At 40.8% G+C, this 15,951-nt stretch overlaps 2 protein-coding genes across 3 annotated transcripts; one reads left to right on the forward strand and one right to left on the reverse strand.

Moving 5' to 3' along the window:
- Positions 1-24: 24 nt before the first annotated feature.
- slc5a8l (solute carrier family 5 member 8, like) lies at positions 25-10,713 on the reverse strand. Its single transcript, XM_054731415.2, has 15 exons — positions 9,867-10,713; positions 8,282-8,347; positions 8,003-8,054; positions 7,822-7,889; positions 4,475-4,629; positions 4,108-4,248; positions 3,905-4,034; positions 3,712-3,800; positions 3,308-3,420; positions 2,630-2,697; positions 2,451-2,537; positions 2,116-2,303; positions 853-962; positions 643-728; positions 25-542 (listed from the first exon to the last, which is right to left on the reverse strand). The coding sequence occupies exons 1-15, from the start codon at positions 10,218-10,220 to the stop codon at positions 429-431; spliced, it is 1,821 nt and encodes a 606-aa protein (XP_054587390.1). The 5' UTR covers positions 10,221-10,713; the 3' UTR covers positions 25-428.
- Positions 10,714-11,689: 976 nt separating this feature from the next.
- Positions 11,690-15,313, forward strand: tshba (thyroid stimulating hormone subunit beta a). 2 transcript variants are annotated; one of them, XM_015958655.3, is made up of 3 exons: positions 11,690-11,872; positions 11,953-12,132; positions 14,797-15,313. In XM_015958655.3, exons 2-3 carry the CDS (start codon positions 11,971-11,973, stop codon positions 15,073-15,075), a joined length of 441 nt encoding a protein of 146 aa, XP_015814141.1. In that variant the 5' UTR covers positions 11,690-11,872; positions 11,953-11,970; the 3' UTR covers positions 15,076-15,313. The 2 variants fall into 2 exon arrangements, with proteins under 2 accessions (XP_015814141.1, XP_070405584.1); XM_070549483.1 differs by having other exon boundaries at positions 11,855-11,876.
- Positions 15,314-15,951: the final 638 nt, after the last annotated feature.

Consider the following 15,951-nt stretch of genomic DNA (forward strand, 5'->3'; position numbering starts at 1 on the left):
AGCTGGGCGTGTGTCTGTGTTCAATTTAAACTTCACACAAAATGTTTATTATTGTAAATAATCAGTTAATAAGCAAAAATTTCTTCAACACATCATTGATAAATCAAGAGAATTGTAAAAACAATATCCAACATTCAGTAGATCTCTGTTTCTGCTTCAAAGGAAAGACTGTGTTCAGGTAGTAAATATGCAAACGTGCAAAATATTTTGGCCACAATATCAAAAAGCATCAAGTTCAGTCAGTGTGGCCTTGAGGATGTGGTAACATCTGTCTTTTCTCTTTAGTTCAGCTGCATTTCCCAGGACTTTAGACGTCTCCTAAAATGTAATAAAAACTGAATTTCATAACACTAGGTGCAAAACACAACATGATTAGCAACAGAGTGAATACACAGAATGGAGAATGCACATGTACAGTTACAGCAGCGCTAGAGTTTAGTGGCTTTTTCTGATTCTTTGCTCATTACATCAATGTCTGTATAAGCCAAGTTGTCCACGCCCATGTGAAGATCTGTCGAAGCCTTTTCTGTCCCTTCCGATGCCTGCATAACAGATTTACAGCTCAGTATCGAATCTGTGCCATAAAAATGTAACATTCTTGGTTACTAATTGTCCAACATATTGCCTAAGTCAGCGTCTTACCTCTGATTTACGGCAACAAGTGAAGCATATCAAATCACTCTTCGTGACAAACAGGTCAGAGTTCAGCTTTTCTTGCTTGCATCCACCTACAGAGCACACACGCGTTCACTTGTTGTTTCATTGATGGTTGAGCATTTAAAGTGAAACATGCATGTCATGCTGCTGATACCTGTGTTCCTTTTAAGTGCAGCTCCTTAAGGGGAACCTTACCTGTGATCATGCTCAGCAGCAGGCCAGACACCATTGTGGTCAGCATGCCGAATAAAGAAAAGTAAACGTAGGACAGCGAGTACCAAGAGTCTGCTATCGGAGGCCTGAAACTGATGCAGAAGGAGATTCATTTATTAATTATATTTAAAATCTCTAACACAATGATTAGTAATTACATTATTCTCATTATATCTACATCAGACACCAACCCTCTTTCATATTAGTTTGATGATGAAACATGTTAAACTTAAAATGAGTCTCTAGTAACAGGAAAAGCCCTTATGGGGAGACAGAAGTAAAAAGTAAGTATCTTGTGTGTCTGTAAAGCAAAGTTCCCCCAATATGCCACTAGGGGTTGCTATTGTCACTTTTCTACACAAGATTCTGTTTTCTGTGCACAAAATAGCTTCTTGGGCACAGAAAAAACAGATTTATTTCTTTATTTAACCTCCTATGTCACCTCGGGAGATTCAGAAAATGCTGATAAGCCAGATTTTTTCTAATTTTTGCTTTTTATGTAAGATAATCAGTTGCTTGAATAGCTGATGAAGTGTGCTTCTACAAAATGTCTCATTTGTACAGTTTATTCAGAATGTTTGTGATAAATATAGACCCACTGAAGCGTGACGTCACATGCCCACACTCTAGCCTCAGGCCTGAGGGAAAGACACCAGTGTTGTGAGAAATTCTGTCCCCCGTTTCTGGAGGTTGCATTTCAGATATCTTCACAATGTTAGTGATCGACGTAATGTAATAATGTCCTCCTAAAAAGAATTAAAAAAACGTTCTTGTGCACAATTTTCTGGCAGGCGTATTCATCATTTTTGAAAGTTATATAAATGGATGTAATCTCACCCGTCTTTTATTAAAGGTTGTTTGGACCTCATAATGGACTCTTAAGTCAATGTGAATTTGGAAACATTTGCTCATTAGAGAAAAAAGAATATTTCAGATTAACATATTTTCTCACAACAGGTGCTCTTGCCCTCCAGCTAGTGTATAAGCACAGTTACCTGGATGTTAATAACTTTCAATGGATCTATAGTTTTTTTCTAAAGTAACTCTTAAAGCATCATTCTGGGTGTAAGTGGCAATGAAAATGATCTTTAATTCATTTTGGTTTCCCTCCTACTGTTCTGTTTAGGTAATCTCGACACTTTCCCTTTAGATCACTAATAGTTTCTCTGTTTTCTCACAAAAGCTTTCCACATGACTAAAATCCATATTTCGGATTTAAAAATACCAGCATGTGAAATGACTAACTCGGGCTGTTGAGTCAGGGTCACAGGACTGGTCCAGGGAGATGCTGTTGTGTTGCTTTGGGAGTTGTTGCAGCCTGAGGTGCTGACAGAGAGAGGTTTAGTCTTCTCATCTGTTGGTGGGTAAATCTGGCCCCCAATCCCCACCCACAGAGTCAACGCAAGACCAATGATCATTCCTGAAAGTCCTCCCTGAAAGGCAAACACAACTGCAGTGAACTGTTTCACCTTTGTGTCCGAGTGACTAAGCATGAGGATTTTATTTGCATTTTTGGTTTGTTTATCTATCAACACATATTTGTGTGTGTTTTTTAAGATTCTGCAATGAAAAATACTCACAATCGAATTGGTTGTGCGGAAAAGCATGCCTAAAAGATAGAGACCAAGAAGAGGTCCACTGATCATTCCAAATATGGAAAGAGCTGCCTGTAATGAAAAATAAAACGTCAAGAGGATTGTAGTGTTCGCTTTTAAACACTAGGTGGCAATGTGGGTTAGTGCATGAAGAGGAAGTTTACCTGCAGGACACTTCCCATCACTGAAGCAACCCCAGCCATTCCAATACACAGCGCTCCAAAGAATACACCTGAGGTTTAATTTGGTAAATTACTTCACAATCTGATCTTTAGATTTACTTCTGCAAACTGGGATGATTTGAAGAAATTAAATTCATAGGGTAATAATAAGCTTTGTAATCAAAGGGAAAAATCTAAGTTTATTGTATTCTAAGATAATTAGTAACTTGCACACAGATTATGACTACATTTCTAAAGTTCCACAGAAAGGGTGGAGTGTTTCATCCGTGGAATGTCTTAGATTTTAGTCCCAGAAGAAGTTCAGAGAACTCGTCCACACCTGCCCTCTCAGATGTTTCTCAGTAAAGCTGACAAATGAAACACTTTGTTCTCTAGCGTAAACCCATGTCCTGTGCAGTCTGCTTGCTTTCAGAATGACTTTTTAAATATTCTATTTTAGAGATGAATCAGCAAAATAAGCTTTAGTTCACCGTTTCACTCATGCTGCGGTTCATCTGTAACTCATTTATATTCATGTTTAACTAGAAAACTGACCTGGCTTTGTTATGACCACTCAAGAATAGCAAGAGTAGATAGTGGTACTTATGGGCTCTGTGGGTCTCCTATGAGCTATACAGAGTCTGGGGGCAAACAAAGGTGGCTGGAAGTAGCACAACTTACTGAGGCCCATGTTCAACCAAGTCACTTGCTTCTGTGTCAGATTTTTGCAAAGTGGGAAAATGAAATCCTCCACAGTGACGGCAACCAGAGCATTAATGCTGGAGGACACGGTGCTGAAAAAGTATGCAAAAATTAGATTAGATTAGATTAGATTAGATTAGATTAGATTTGATTAGGCTGGTGTAGAAGCTTCAAAAAAAGTGGTTTGCAAAGAAAATCTGCCTCCGGTGACCTACAGGTTAGTCAACATTCCCCTTTTCTTCAAATTTCAAGGTGCAGAAGCTGAGTTAAGTGAAAAATTAGGTCAACAGTTTATTCTATAAAATTATGCATGAACTGGTTGCAACATTTCTTATCACAATAAGATCCAAGATTCTACTTTTGATGTTTGTGTCAGCTTTCACCTCAGGGTACCGCTGTATGCTGCTGCCACAAACAGGCCCGGGATTCCAGGGTAGGCTGCCAGAATGTCCATCACAAGGTAGGGCAGCAACTGATTCACAGACATAAATCATCTTTACTGTCAGCTCTAGGGCCTTAGTTACATAATCAACAAGGTGTGTGTGCGTATGTGCATGCGTATGTATGTAGAGTTACCTGGTCTGGAGTTCCTATGTCACCATTTGAAAGTGGGTCACAGTTCTTGTAAATGGAGTACATGGTGAGGCCAGAGAAAACAGCCAGAGACACCGTGACCCACAAACCAACCATGTTGACATACAAAGACCTGAGAGATGAAAGAAGATGTGTCAGCACATGAAGCTGCTCACTTGCAGAAAGTCTTTTTGCATTTTTCTCACATCTTGGCATGTCCTAATGTTTTGCAGGAGATGTAACGCTGAACCTGTGACTGGTTGATCGAGTAGATAGACGTCCACATTATGCTTCCCCCAACCACTATGGTCCAGAAAGTATGTCGCTTCAAAGGATCTGGGTCAAAACTTTGGTTAAAAACATGAGAAAGTTACAAAATCAGATGACAGCAGCCTTGGTTGAGCTTCTGATCACCATTGTGAAGTTCTCTTGGTTATTGTAGATAGGATTTGTTTGAGTGAATAAGTCACAGAAAACAGTTTTCACCTGGTTGTTAACATCGACTCCACTCATTTGCAATCACTTTAAATCTAACTTGAACACTATTTAACACAAGTCTTCTTGAGGACCTACTCAAAAGCATCGAGTCGGCCTCCTTCAGCAGCATCTTGCCAAATCTTTGTCAGGCCTCCCTGCAGTACAGCTCCTCTAGCTATCACAGCCACAAATCCAGCCAGCATGATCACCATTTGCAGCACATCTGTCCAGATGACGGCTTTTAGACCACCCTGAGGCAAAGACAGCATTATAGATGGATTAAAAGGACAGACTTGGGTTCTGTGGAGTTGATTTTAGAAGTCACTGTCTTACCTGTAATAGACAACAGTTGGAATGATTTAAATCGTGATAAAAAAAAAGCCCCTAACACATTTTGTTTTGCAACATGTGTTTCAAATAGAACATATTTAGATGGCCGTCGGAGCAACAGTATTTTTAGCATCTTTACAGATAACCATCCAGCACAAAAGTGATGCAGTGTGTCGTGTCCATCTTTAAACCACATTTACAGGAACTGCTATAAATTTTTTAGGGTCCGAGATGTTTTAGACATCAGAAAATGCATTTTAAAACCAACACGAGTCTGACCAGTTGTTGGCTTGATTCCTCTATGATATTTCCTGATTCTCCTGTCTGACTGAGATCCCTCGGGTGTCTACCGACCATAAGAAACTAGCTGCTGATAATGACTCTACTAATTCAAAACTTCCATTTTTACTTTTTTTTTTCTACTGCACTTTGAAACAAAACATTTTAGTGCTTGACATGATGGTGTGTATTTTTCCTGGCATTAGGGGGCAGTATATACCTAAATCATTACAAGCAAGCAGTATTTTTGTGTTTGAGTAAGACATTACCAACAGATGGCCATTAGGGTCACAAATGCCTGGGAGTGCAATTTTTGAACGAGTACTTTGTCAGATTGTTCAACTTCCAAAATCACAAACACATCAGAATCCCTTTCATTACTGGTAACGAGTGAAGAGGTAAATGTGTAAAACAGCATTTATGAATGGCGCTAGGCATGGCATCAGAAGTGAGCAAATCCTCATTGACTCCGATGTTAAAAAAGGCAATTGTAAAAGCAGAAATAAACATGTTTACAGCCTGGTTCAAAAACATTTTTTGATGTAATATATCTAGTTGACCTGGTGGTGAGTTGGCTCCAATGGTGGGGGAGGATGCCGGTCAGACCTGGCGGGCCCAAATGTATTGTGAGGGTCTGCTGGGAATATCTGCCAGAGTGTCCTGTCAGAAGGAGCTTCAATTCCCACCTCCGACAACTTCCAAGGCGTCCTTGGGGGGGGTTGGTTCGCTGAGGTTTTTGACAATTAAAATTGCGCCCACATTTTCAAAGTTAAACACATCTCTTTTAACAGCGGTAGTTTCTGCATTTATATACTGTTCCTGCTTCAGCCCTCTCCCCCCTCCCCCTGCGCAGCGGCCACAAACTGATGCGCCTGCAGCCTCTCAGAGTTCCTGCTGCTCTAAACATCAAAATAATTATTTAATTTTCTGTTCCTCACCTCCGATCACCTTCAATGGTGTCTGTTTGTTGCAACCACCAGGTACAAAACCGAATTTGTTTTCATTTGACTATTTTTCTGTCCTGTCTGTTTATTATCTTCCTGCATCTCCTCTCAATCCTAAAGAAAAACTGCTACCTGGCTTCATATATATTCATCTCATGAGTTACCTTTGAACTGCAGTTCTAAAAGATCCACCGACCGCAAAAACAGCGGAGTGCGAGCTGCTCGCCGGCCGCAGTGCGTCACAGGAGGACAAAACAGATTATGTGCCCCGCTCCACAGCAGCGGGGTGCATCAGGCAAAAATAAAAGACAGAAAACATAAAAGGAAATGAGCCGACATGAACGATCGTGTTACATTTGTTTTTGAGTGGTGACACCTAATTTGATAATGTTACTGTGGCCGTGCTCAGGACGCAGATGTCTGGAGCGCGTCAACGATCAGAGCTTTGCATGCGCAAGCTGGTTAAGGTTAGGATGGGGGTGAGGGGAAGGTTAAATTGCAAGAGGGAAAAGGTCACAATTTGGTTAAATGTTCGTTTTACGGCAGGTGTCAGTACCGACGCTCTGGCACAGCGCGTCGCCTCCGCCTCGATCCAGACGCGCAGGGGCTCGTCACCTGCTGCCTTTCCCAAGGACTGCATCTTGTCATTATCACGTGACAGCGACTAGTCGATGACAGGCATAAAAAGTCACTACAGTGCAGTGAAGTCGACTAGTCGACTAGTTCATACAACCCCTAGTGGGGGGTACGCCAGGGGTATGGCGTGCCAGGCCCTTTGATAAGGGCTGTTAGTCCCTGTATGACTGGTGTGATAGCTTGGTTCACATTGCCAGTAGTAAGTCGGGCTCGTTCCCAGTGAGAGTTGGGCTCCGCCAAGGCTGCCCTTTGTCACTGATTCTGTTCATAACTTTTATGGACAAGGTTCCCTGAGGATCGGGTCTCTGCTTTTTGCAGATGATGTGGTCCTGTTGGCTTCATCAGAATGTGATCTCCTGCTTTGGTTGGAGCGGTTTACAACCGAGTGTGAAGCAGCTGGGAAGAGTTTTATCCGACCTTGGTCTTGAGTCGGAAAAGGCTTGAATGCCTTCTCCAGGTGAGGGAGAGAGGTGAGGTCCTATCTCGGGGTCTTATTCATGATGAGGGAAAGCTGGAGCATGAGATCGACAGGTAGATTAGTTCTGCGTCTGCAGTGACGCGGGCATTGTACCAATCTGTCTTAGTGAAAAGAGAGCTGAGCCAGAAGGCGAAGCTCTCAATTTACCAGTCGATCTATGTTCCTACCCTCACCTGGTCGCAAGCTAAAAGAAAAAATGAGATTGCGGACACAAGCGGCCAAAATGAGTTTTCTCCACAGGATGGCTGGGGATCTCCCTTAGAGATAGGGTGAGAAACTTGGTCATCTGGCTCGGAGTAGACCCGCTGCTCCTCTAAGACAAAGGATAACGGAGGCTATTGGGCTTCGTTTTTCCACCACGGTCAAAGATCCGCGAGTCCGCCGTTGTCGACTCGGCTCCGTGGGGTGTCGACACAGTGGCGGACTCGCAGGTTTTTGACTGCGGTGGACCAGCGAAGCTCAATATCCTTGGTCAGCTAACCTAGTTATGATTTCAATACTAAGCAGGCTGGAGAGGCCTTCAGTTTGGAGTTGCTCTACCGCATTTTTCTTGCTATATACTCCTGGGAAAACTCAGTTAGCTTTGAGTTAGCATGTAGCTAATGTCCCGCTGCTTTCCGAGCAAGAGCTGATGTAAAATGCCACAGGCGACCAGCATGAAACAGATTAACGGTAAAAACTACACAATGTCTCTTTACCAAAATAATGTAAGAAAATAGCTAAATAAAATATTCCTTCATTATTTGTAAAACTTAACAAAAAGTTGTTTTACCAACCAAAGTACAGTAAACGATGCACACTGCTCCTGTAGCCACCAGGACTCCCCAGAGATCCAGCCCTGTGACTATAACATTAAAAAAACTTTATTTGTTTCACTGTGAATGGTTCAGTTGGGTCATATTTCATCAAAGTAACAGAAAATGTCTTCTTAAGACCTTTTTGCGAGTTTTCACCTACTTTGGTTTAGTGCGAGAGCTGGAGCATAGATGACTAAGCCGGTGTACAGAGCCTGAAAAGAGATGTCGCCATTAGTTAATTAGATGGAAACACAGCATGTCTCATATTAATTGTGCTGTGGTATCTGGGATCAGTTTTACATAAAGTCAAGAAGAGAAATGAGCAGATGCTGTAAAAATGAGTTATAATTTGTATAAACAGTTTTTTGTCTTTCTTCTAAAAATGTGAAAAAAAAAAAAGAATATTCCTGTCCTCTTTTTGACATCTGAGCTGGGTTACCGTCTGCACGATGTACATTGATGTTCCAATTAGTCGAATGAGCCGGTTGAATCTCATCTCCAGGTACTGGAAGTCAAAAGGAAAACACCAACCGTTAGGACTTGAACTGGTCGTTTTTCTTCGTCTTTTTACTTTCTGAGACTCTGTCCTCACGTCAGGCCAGTGGCTTCCTGCACAGCAATGTTTCAGTTCGACTTAAAATAGTTTGTATTCAGGTTTCTTTTAACAATCCCGTTTTTTACTTTTTGTGTGTGTGTGTGTGTGTGTGTGTGTGTGTGTGTTGTTGTTGTTGTTTTTTCTTTACCTTTATTTTTAAAGGTTCTTAATCAAGCTGGGTTTTTGTTGTGGGGCTCTACTGATCCCAAAATAATTTAGGATAAATTACAAATGCACTAAGCTCAGGTCTCAGGAGGATAAATGCATAAGTGTCAGTTTTTATCCTTCAGTTTTTTTCTAGGCAAGGCAGCTTTAGCACATTTCATACACAGAGGCAAGCCAAAATGCTTTCCATTAGCAAGAATAGCAAGAACATTAAAGTCAACTACGTAGTGTGACATTATGCCAAGTAGATTATTCCCAGAGAGCCAATAGCTGAAAATGTGACATCCAGTAGATGATCAACTGAAGGATGATGCATCTCTCTAGTCCTGTGTCAGGTCTTTTTCCAATTTTTCAAAGAGTTAATTTTTAATTATTGGTCCCTAGTTTTAATGCACAATATTCCCTCTGTGGTCCACTACCTGCTGAGTTTCCTCAATTACTCGAGTACACACTGTACATAGCTGCATGATGTCAAGTTTTCATTGGAATATGTTTCAAAATTACCAAATTGTCATCTTTTCACAAGCTGTATGTATTTATTTGTTTGTTTATTTTTGGGTTATTTTATGATTTCCGCTCCCAAAGAAAAATACACTCATTATTCTGTTTATCTAGGGACGTTGTTTATGATGTAACATTATTAGCTCAAGCTAATTATTCAAAAGTAAACATTAAAATGTCCTCGGAAAGTCTGGAAACATATGGATAACTGTAGAAATGCTAATATTAGTATACCTGTGAAAAGAGGCTCAGAATAAAATGTATAAAAAATTTACTGACACAACAGAGGAGATAGTGCAAAAACTAGTAATAATTAACTGTTTATTGATTCAGTTGGAATTTTTGATTTGTAAAGTGCCTTGAGATGACTTGTATTGTAAACTGGAGCAAGATAAATAAACTTAAGTTTAATAAATAAGCTGGCTGTTGGTTTTGAGCTGAACTGCATTTAAGTGTAAAAACTGATTCATCTTTTGAGTTTGATGTTTTTTATAATGTCGAATGACTTGAGTTATTTTAAATGGATTTAGCATAAAACTACAAAGTTTAGGTTGCAATAAGTTTTTTAAAGAAAATCTGACAGACATTCAGAGCCCTAAAATACACATTTAACCTGTTGGGATGAATGACTTCAATGATCTGAAGCTGAAGTCTGCCAATAAAGCATATCAGTGATGTTTTTATAGTGGTAGTCTTTTTGTGCTGCACCTGTTTACAAACCTCCTTGTTGTCCAATAATTAACAGTCTTTAGTGTCTTCCTACCTCGTAGGCGCTAGTGATCCCCAGACGGTAGAAAAGTGGAACGAAGATTTCAGCAGTGATAGCAGACATGATGGCGTAGGAAAACCCAAAGAGCCAAAAGGCAGCACCAAAGCGGTAAGCCTCAGCTGGCGTGCCGATGACCGTGATGCCAGACATGAAGCTTGCTGTTAGAGACATGGCCACTGGTACAGCTGTCATTTGCCGTCCACCCAACAAAAACTCAGCGCTGCTGGTCTCCTTGCGACCTCGGATGGCTTGGAAAAGGCCGATGCCAGCCGCACTCACGATTGTACCAGCAAACACCACATAATCCCAGACGGAGAAAGTGGCCACTGGGCCACCGGTTCCAGCCATTAGACTCAAGGAACTGAACACTTTTCTGACCTTTGGTTAGAAACCACGCAGATCATGCAAATCCCACTGAAGTTTAATGTCCTTTCTTCCAGTCCAGTTATGTATGAACCGTTAGCAAAAACAAGAAAAAGTGTGTGGGATGGCAAAAATAATGGTTCCAGCTCTTAGTCCTCCATCGCTCCCAGATTTGTCACTCCAACAATCAGTGGTTCAGAGGGATTATTCAAGCATCTCTCGTGGAGTTGGCAGGAGTCATGTCAGCTCTAATGCATTCAGCATACAATAAAGATTAGTTTACTTTAGTTAATGATCCATCAAGGACGCAAGGCACTGAAGCATGTCATAATTTCAGAGATTCTAAAAGAAAAATTTCCTTTGGAAGGCTGCTGATTGCATTCTAGTGGCAATCAAAATACTCTTTGTTCTCAATAAATCGATTTTCCTCTTGAAACGGAGTCGTACAGTGACGCATCTGGGGTAGGTCCGTGTACGTCTCCAAGTTACTCAGTACCTCCTGGTTAAATAAGGAGTCCAGGAGGAGGGAAGGCTTGGTCTCCATTCCTGCTGTTGCATCGTTTTGTCACAGTGTGGTTGCTATTTCAGTACTTTGTGTTTGGGTCATGGGGAGTCTTTAGCATTTTTGAGCGTTTCATTCCAAATGCAAATGTTTAAAGGAAAAATGTTAAAACTAAATCTGGATGAAAGACTTTGGTCTAGTTTAGTTTTGGTCCTGAATCTGTTACGAGCAAATCAAACTCTAAAGATCACGTCTTATGCTCATGCTAGGTGAGTGAGTTCTCATTAATGAAACACTGATAAGAACGATGACAGATTTATTATTAAAATGGAACACGTTTATAAAGATTAGAGCTGGAGGGGTGTAGCGGTGAGATAAAGTGATGTAATTACATTTTCCTGAGTCTGTAGGGAAAGTTAGTACATGTACTCCTCTGATTATTACTCAACTATTTTCAGCATTTTATAAACCATAATGGCTCAAAAAAACATCAAATTAACACAAAAATCTCAGTGAATTCCAAAGATATTTTACAACATAATCACTTAACGTGTCTACAAGACTATTCTGGATAATCATTACGCACATCTATAAATAAGAAACTCACATGAATGAGGTGGGGATTTTGTCAGGAGGGTATTTACTGTGTCTGCAGAGGTCACTGTTGGGGCAGAAGAGTGGATGTCTGCTGCAGCAGGTTTTTATTTTACCGGCAGTGAAAGCAGATTAGATAAAGCTGCAGATGTTAAAATGCTTAGGGCAGTTATGTGCCGTGACAATTTGTTTTGTTTTGCTTTCGCTGCTACAGACAGTACTGTCAATTTTTAACCCACAGCCCACAAAACACCGTCTGAGCACACGTGCGTTATCACAACCGTCTGTTCCTTCGAGCAGCAGCCAGGCTTGGCGGTGTTTTGTGACATCTAGTGGACACTGGCTCTGAAAAGGCTCAGTGAGCTTCCTTCATAAAAGACAGCATTATTTATGTCATCTACAAAATGGACTCGAGGCCCGTAGACCATTTTCGTCACTGATAGAAGATAACATTTATCCTGGGTTAAGGTAGATTATCTGAATCTGTATAAATACTCTTCATCCAGGATGCTTGGCCTCAGAACATCGTCGCATCTCTCAGGCAGGTGCTTCTCACTTTGAATCATGAAACCACACATCCTGTCGTCCTTTTGTCTATTTGTCTTTCATTTTCTTTTACAGGATCGCATATTGTCAGAAATGGACACTGCCGTGTTCAGCTGTGGGCTGCTGCTTCTGTTCCTAGGTCCAGCCGTTCCCACATGTCTACCCACGGACTTCACGCTGTACGTGGAAAAGCCGGAATGTGACTACTGTGTGGCGATCAACGCCACCATCTGCATGGGGTTTTGCTTCTCCAGGGTATTTACTTCTTTGTTATGCAAGAAAAAAGCCTTTCACTTTATCAAGTGGTTAAAAAAACACAATATGTCGCACAAAGAAAAAAGATCAATAGATGTTTTTAATTCAACGGATTTCTTTATGCCTCTTGTCTCAGGAATGAGGCGATCCAAGCAGCATCAAATGTCTAGCATCAGATAGCGTGAACAATGTGGTTATACGAGTTCCGAGTTGACCAGAACACACAGGAAAGCCCGCCAGCTGTAAAGGGTAGCTTGATTGTAATTCTACTCTGTGGAGTGAAGACATACCACTAAATCTATCCCATACCTTTTACAAGTTCTTGGTGTTAGATGTTGTATGTAAAATATTTTTGACTCAAGTTCATTTTGTAGTTAAATCTTTTAAGCTTATATCAAACAAAACCAATCACCTCCTCTGCAAAAAAAGAAAATTCATAGTTCCACTTTATCATCATTTCAGATTTTAGTTTAAAATAAATTAGAAGTTTAAAGTTTAAAAATGCCCCAAAGTGACTTTTAGTGAACTTCTCTCACTGTTTTTACAGGACCATAGCGTTTGCAAAACGGGATTTGCCGCGGCTCCCTGGGGAGGATAAGGGTCGTTTATAAGATCAGACCATGGCGGTAATGTGGGCAATCATGGCAATTTTATAAAAGATTAGGTGATGGCGGCATAAAGGGGGTATGGGGGCGGTTTCTGCGCTGCAATTTTATTGCAATTGAAGCCGTGATCGTTAAGTTTTTTTAACAAGCAGCTGCTAAAGGTCTGTCCCCATCAGTCCCTGTGCAGTGATCTGAGCTTCAGCTCTAACAGAGAGGCTCGTGGAGCGCTGCGGCGCTCCAGTTTGCCATCTCAGCTGATTTTTGTTCAAAAAGCAAACCTTATTGCCTGTGTTTACTTTCATTTTCAATAAATTTGCCAGCCGGAGCTCAGCAATAACTTCCCTAGTCATCATGACATCTGCCTCTGTTGCGCCAGGGTGCATACGACAGACCATTACCGCAATATTACTACCAAGCGAGGCGGAACGAATGCCGCCAAATTTGCACAACGCCATGCCGGCATGGCGCGTTTATAGACATACCATTGCGGCAATATTACGGCGATTTGCCGGCATGGTGTGTCGTGTAAAAAGGGCGAGACAAGTCAAGTCAAGGCTTATTTGCATAGCACATTTTAATGGCAACAGTTGTTACCCCAAAGGGCTGAACATAGGCAGAAAACATAAAAAAAGTTTAAATCACACGACCTTTGATGAAATGCATAGTATAAATTACGTAAATTTAAAACATCAGTTATGCTCATAAAATTAAGTTAAATGATGAAAAAATTAAAAACAAAAGAAAAAGAAGAAAGCCTGCGGCCGCCGCATTCCAAAGCATACAGATGCATTTTTAGACGTACTTTAAAAGACAGTTTAAAGATAGACCAGGTGTCTTTGCCTTTGCTCTGCTGTTGAAATATGAAGCCAGATATCCTGTTGTGTGTTTGGAACTAAGCTATGTAAACTAGGAACGGCTCTAAAAGTCCAGCTCACTCCTACAAACACAACAGTGGTGTTTTAATAAGCATGTGCAGCTGATGAAACACGTTTAAATGATCATGCATCAGCAGGGAGAGAACTATAAACATCTAGAAAAAACCTGAGATTTTTTTTTATCAGGAAGATATACTGGTTCTGGTCCAATGCCTATGAGACACTCAGCAGCAATCCAGTATTTTCTGAGCTTGATATGTTAAGTTTTTCATTTCTGCTGTCTTTCACTTTTAATTAAGTTTCATTTCCACAGAAACCGTGAAACTTTATAACGAGGGTCCCTTTATCAATGTTACTTAGTGCATTATTAGGCATTATGTAAAGTATTAACAACTGCTCAATATTAAAGGGGAACTAAGCAGTTTTGGTGTGCTTTTAGCACCCACCTGTGTCCGTTTGTAGAACCAAAAGAAAAACGTATCTCCTCGCTGTGCGTTTGTCTTGTTAACCCATTAATCTAACAGCTGAGATGTTTCCCAGCCTTCCTTAGTGTCTACGGGAGCGGTTCATCACTAAGTTAAACAAATCAGCTGTGCTCATTATCTAAAACATGCTGGAAACCTGCTGGAAGAAGAATGCAGCACCAGGTATGTCAGCTCAATTCCTTCTCTAAAGTTGCCAGTGGAATATTCTGACCACAGGGGGCGACAGGGGCTGGGTGGCCTTTCATTAACCCTGCAGAAGGTCATTTTAGCACATACTGGCTTTAGAAAATTATTTAAAATTTGCAAAGTATGGCTTTAAGTAATGAATTATTGAGCACAACCCCCAGCCCTCTGTCCTAACCTTAAGGACACTTAATAGTGAACAATAATGGTAATGTTAGTAAAGGGATCCTTTGTTTATTTATACCTAATAATGCACTAAGTAACATTAATAAAGGAACTCTGTTTTGTAACATGTTACCACAGAAACCGTTAAATAATATCTCATTATCCTTTAAAGAAAATGTAGGAAGTCAAGATCTTTTTGAGTGTTCTTACGTATGAACAGTTAACCAAATGTTTTTAAATAGATGTTAGTGTGGCTATAATTAAAATATTATAACAGTTTTAAAATGAGAACAAGAGATTACAGATTATCACAGGAGCATTCATCAGATTGTTTCCCCGTGTGTCATTCAGGACAGCAACATGAGGGATGTTCTCCGCCCACGCTTCCTTATCCAGCGGGGCTGCACCTACGACCGGGTGGAGTACCGCACCGTCATCCTACCCGGCTGTCCTGTTTACTCCAACCCTGTCTTTACCTACCCGGTGGCTCTCAGCTGCCACTGCGGCGCCTGCAGGAGTGACAGTGATGAGTGCACGCACAGAGCCAGCGCCAGCGGAGCCAAGTGCTCTAAACCAGTCAGGCGAGCTCATCTCTACCCTGGTCAGAGGAACTACATGATCCCATTTTAAAATTTACAGGACTCTTTTTCCTTATTATGAATACAATATTTGCCGTTTCCTCTTTCAACTTGTTTTAATTGTCTTTTGTTTCCCAGCATACCCTTTGCTTCTGTGTTTATATTAGGGGATTGGTTAGTATCAGTACTCCTTTTTGTTTGTTCACTCACATGAGGACAGTTCCTTGATTTCTAATGTTTTCTCTGAAAGTCCTCCTCTGACCACGAGCCAATTAAAGCATCTAAGTAGATCTCTTGACTAAGCTGTATTTTATCACATCCTGGGACGTTGTTTCTTTACTACACAACAAACGTGTGGCCGTGTGACTCCACAATGTCGCATCCTGGTTCCATATTTACCCAGGAAAGCTTTCTGGAAAGCACATGATTGTTGACACAACTCGTGTCTGTGGGTGGATTATCAGAGACTGTGTCACAGGAAAGATCTCTCACACTCTAATCATCTAACATCCAAATGAATATTTGTTTGTTAGTCATTCTGGCTGATTCTGAGCAGGGGCGATGCACGTACGCTGTTTCTGTTTGCACAGAGACTTTTAAAGACAGCTGTAGAGTATAAATAGCTCAGCAGTTCAGAGGGAAAATGTTTGAAAAGTTTGTCATGTGACCCCCCCATGACACAGCTGGCTTTAATTATATCACAGCATTTACACTTTTTACATAGCAGATACATTTTCACATTTCGAAGAAAAAAAATTCTAAAAATACAAAACACCTAAAAACTTAACTTTTAATGGATTTTCTCTTAACCTAGGTGCTGAAGAGTTCATTTAAAACCTTAAATCGTAGCTGAGTGGGGACGTGTTTCCGCAGCAGAACTGGAAACCAGAGTTAATTAAACGAAGAAGCAATGTGGGCTGAGAGCAGA

Source organism: Nothobranchius furzeri, chromosome 3, assembly GCF_043380555.1.
Source record: "Nothobranchius furzeri strain GRZ-AD chromosome 3, NfurGRZ-RIMD1, whole genome shotgun sequence".
Lineage (NCBI taxonomy): Eukaryota > Metazoa > Chordata > Actinopteri > Cyprinodontiformes > Nothobranchiidae > Nothobranchius > Nothobranchius furzeri.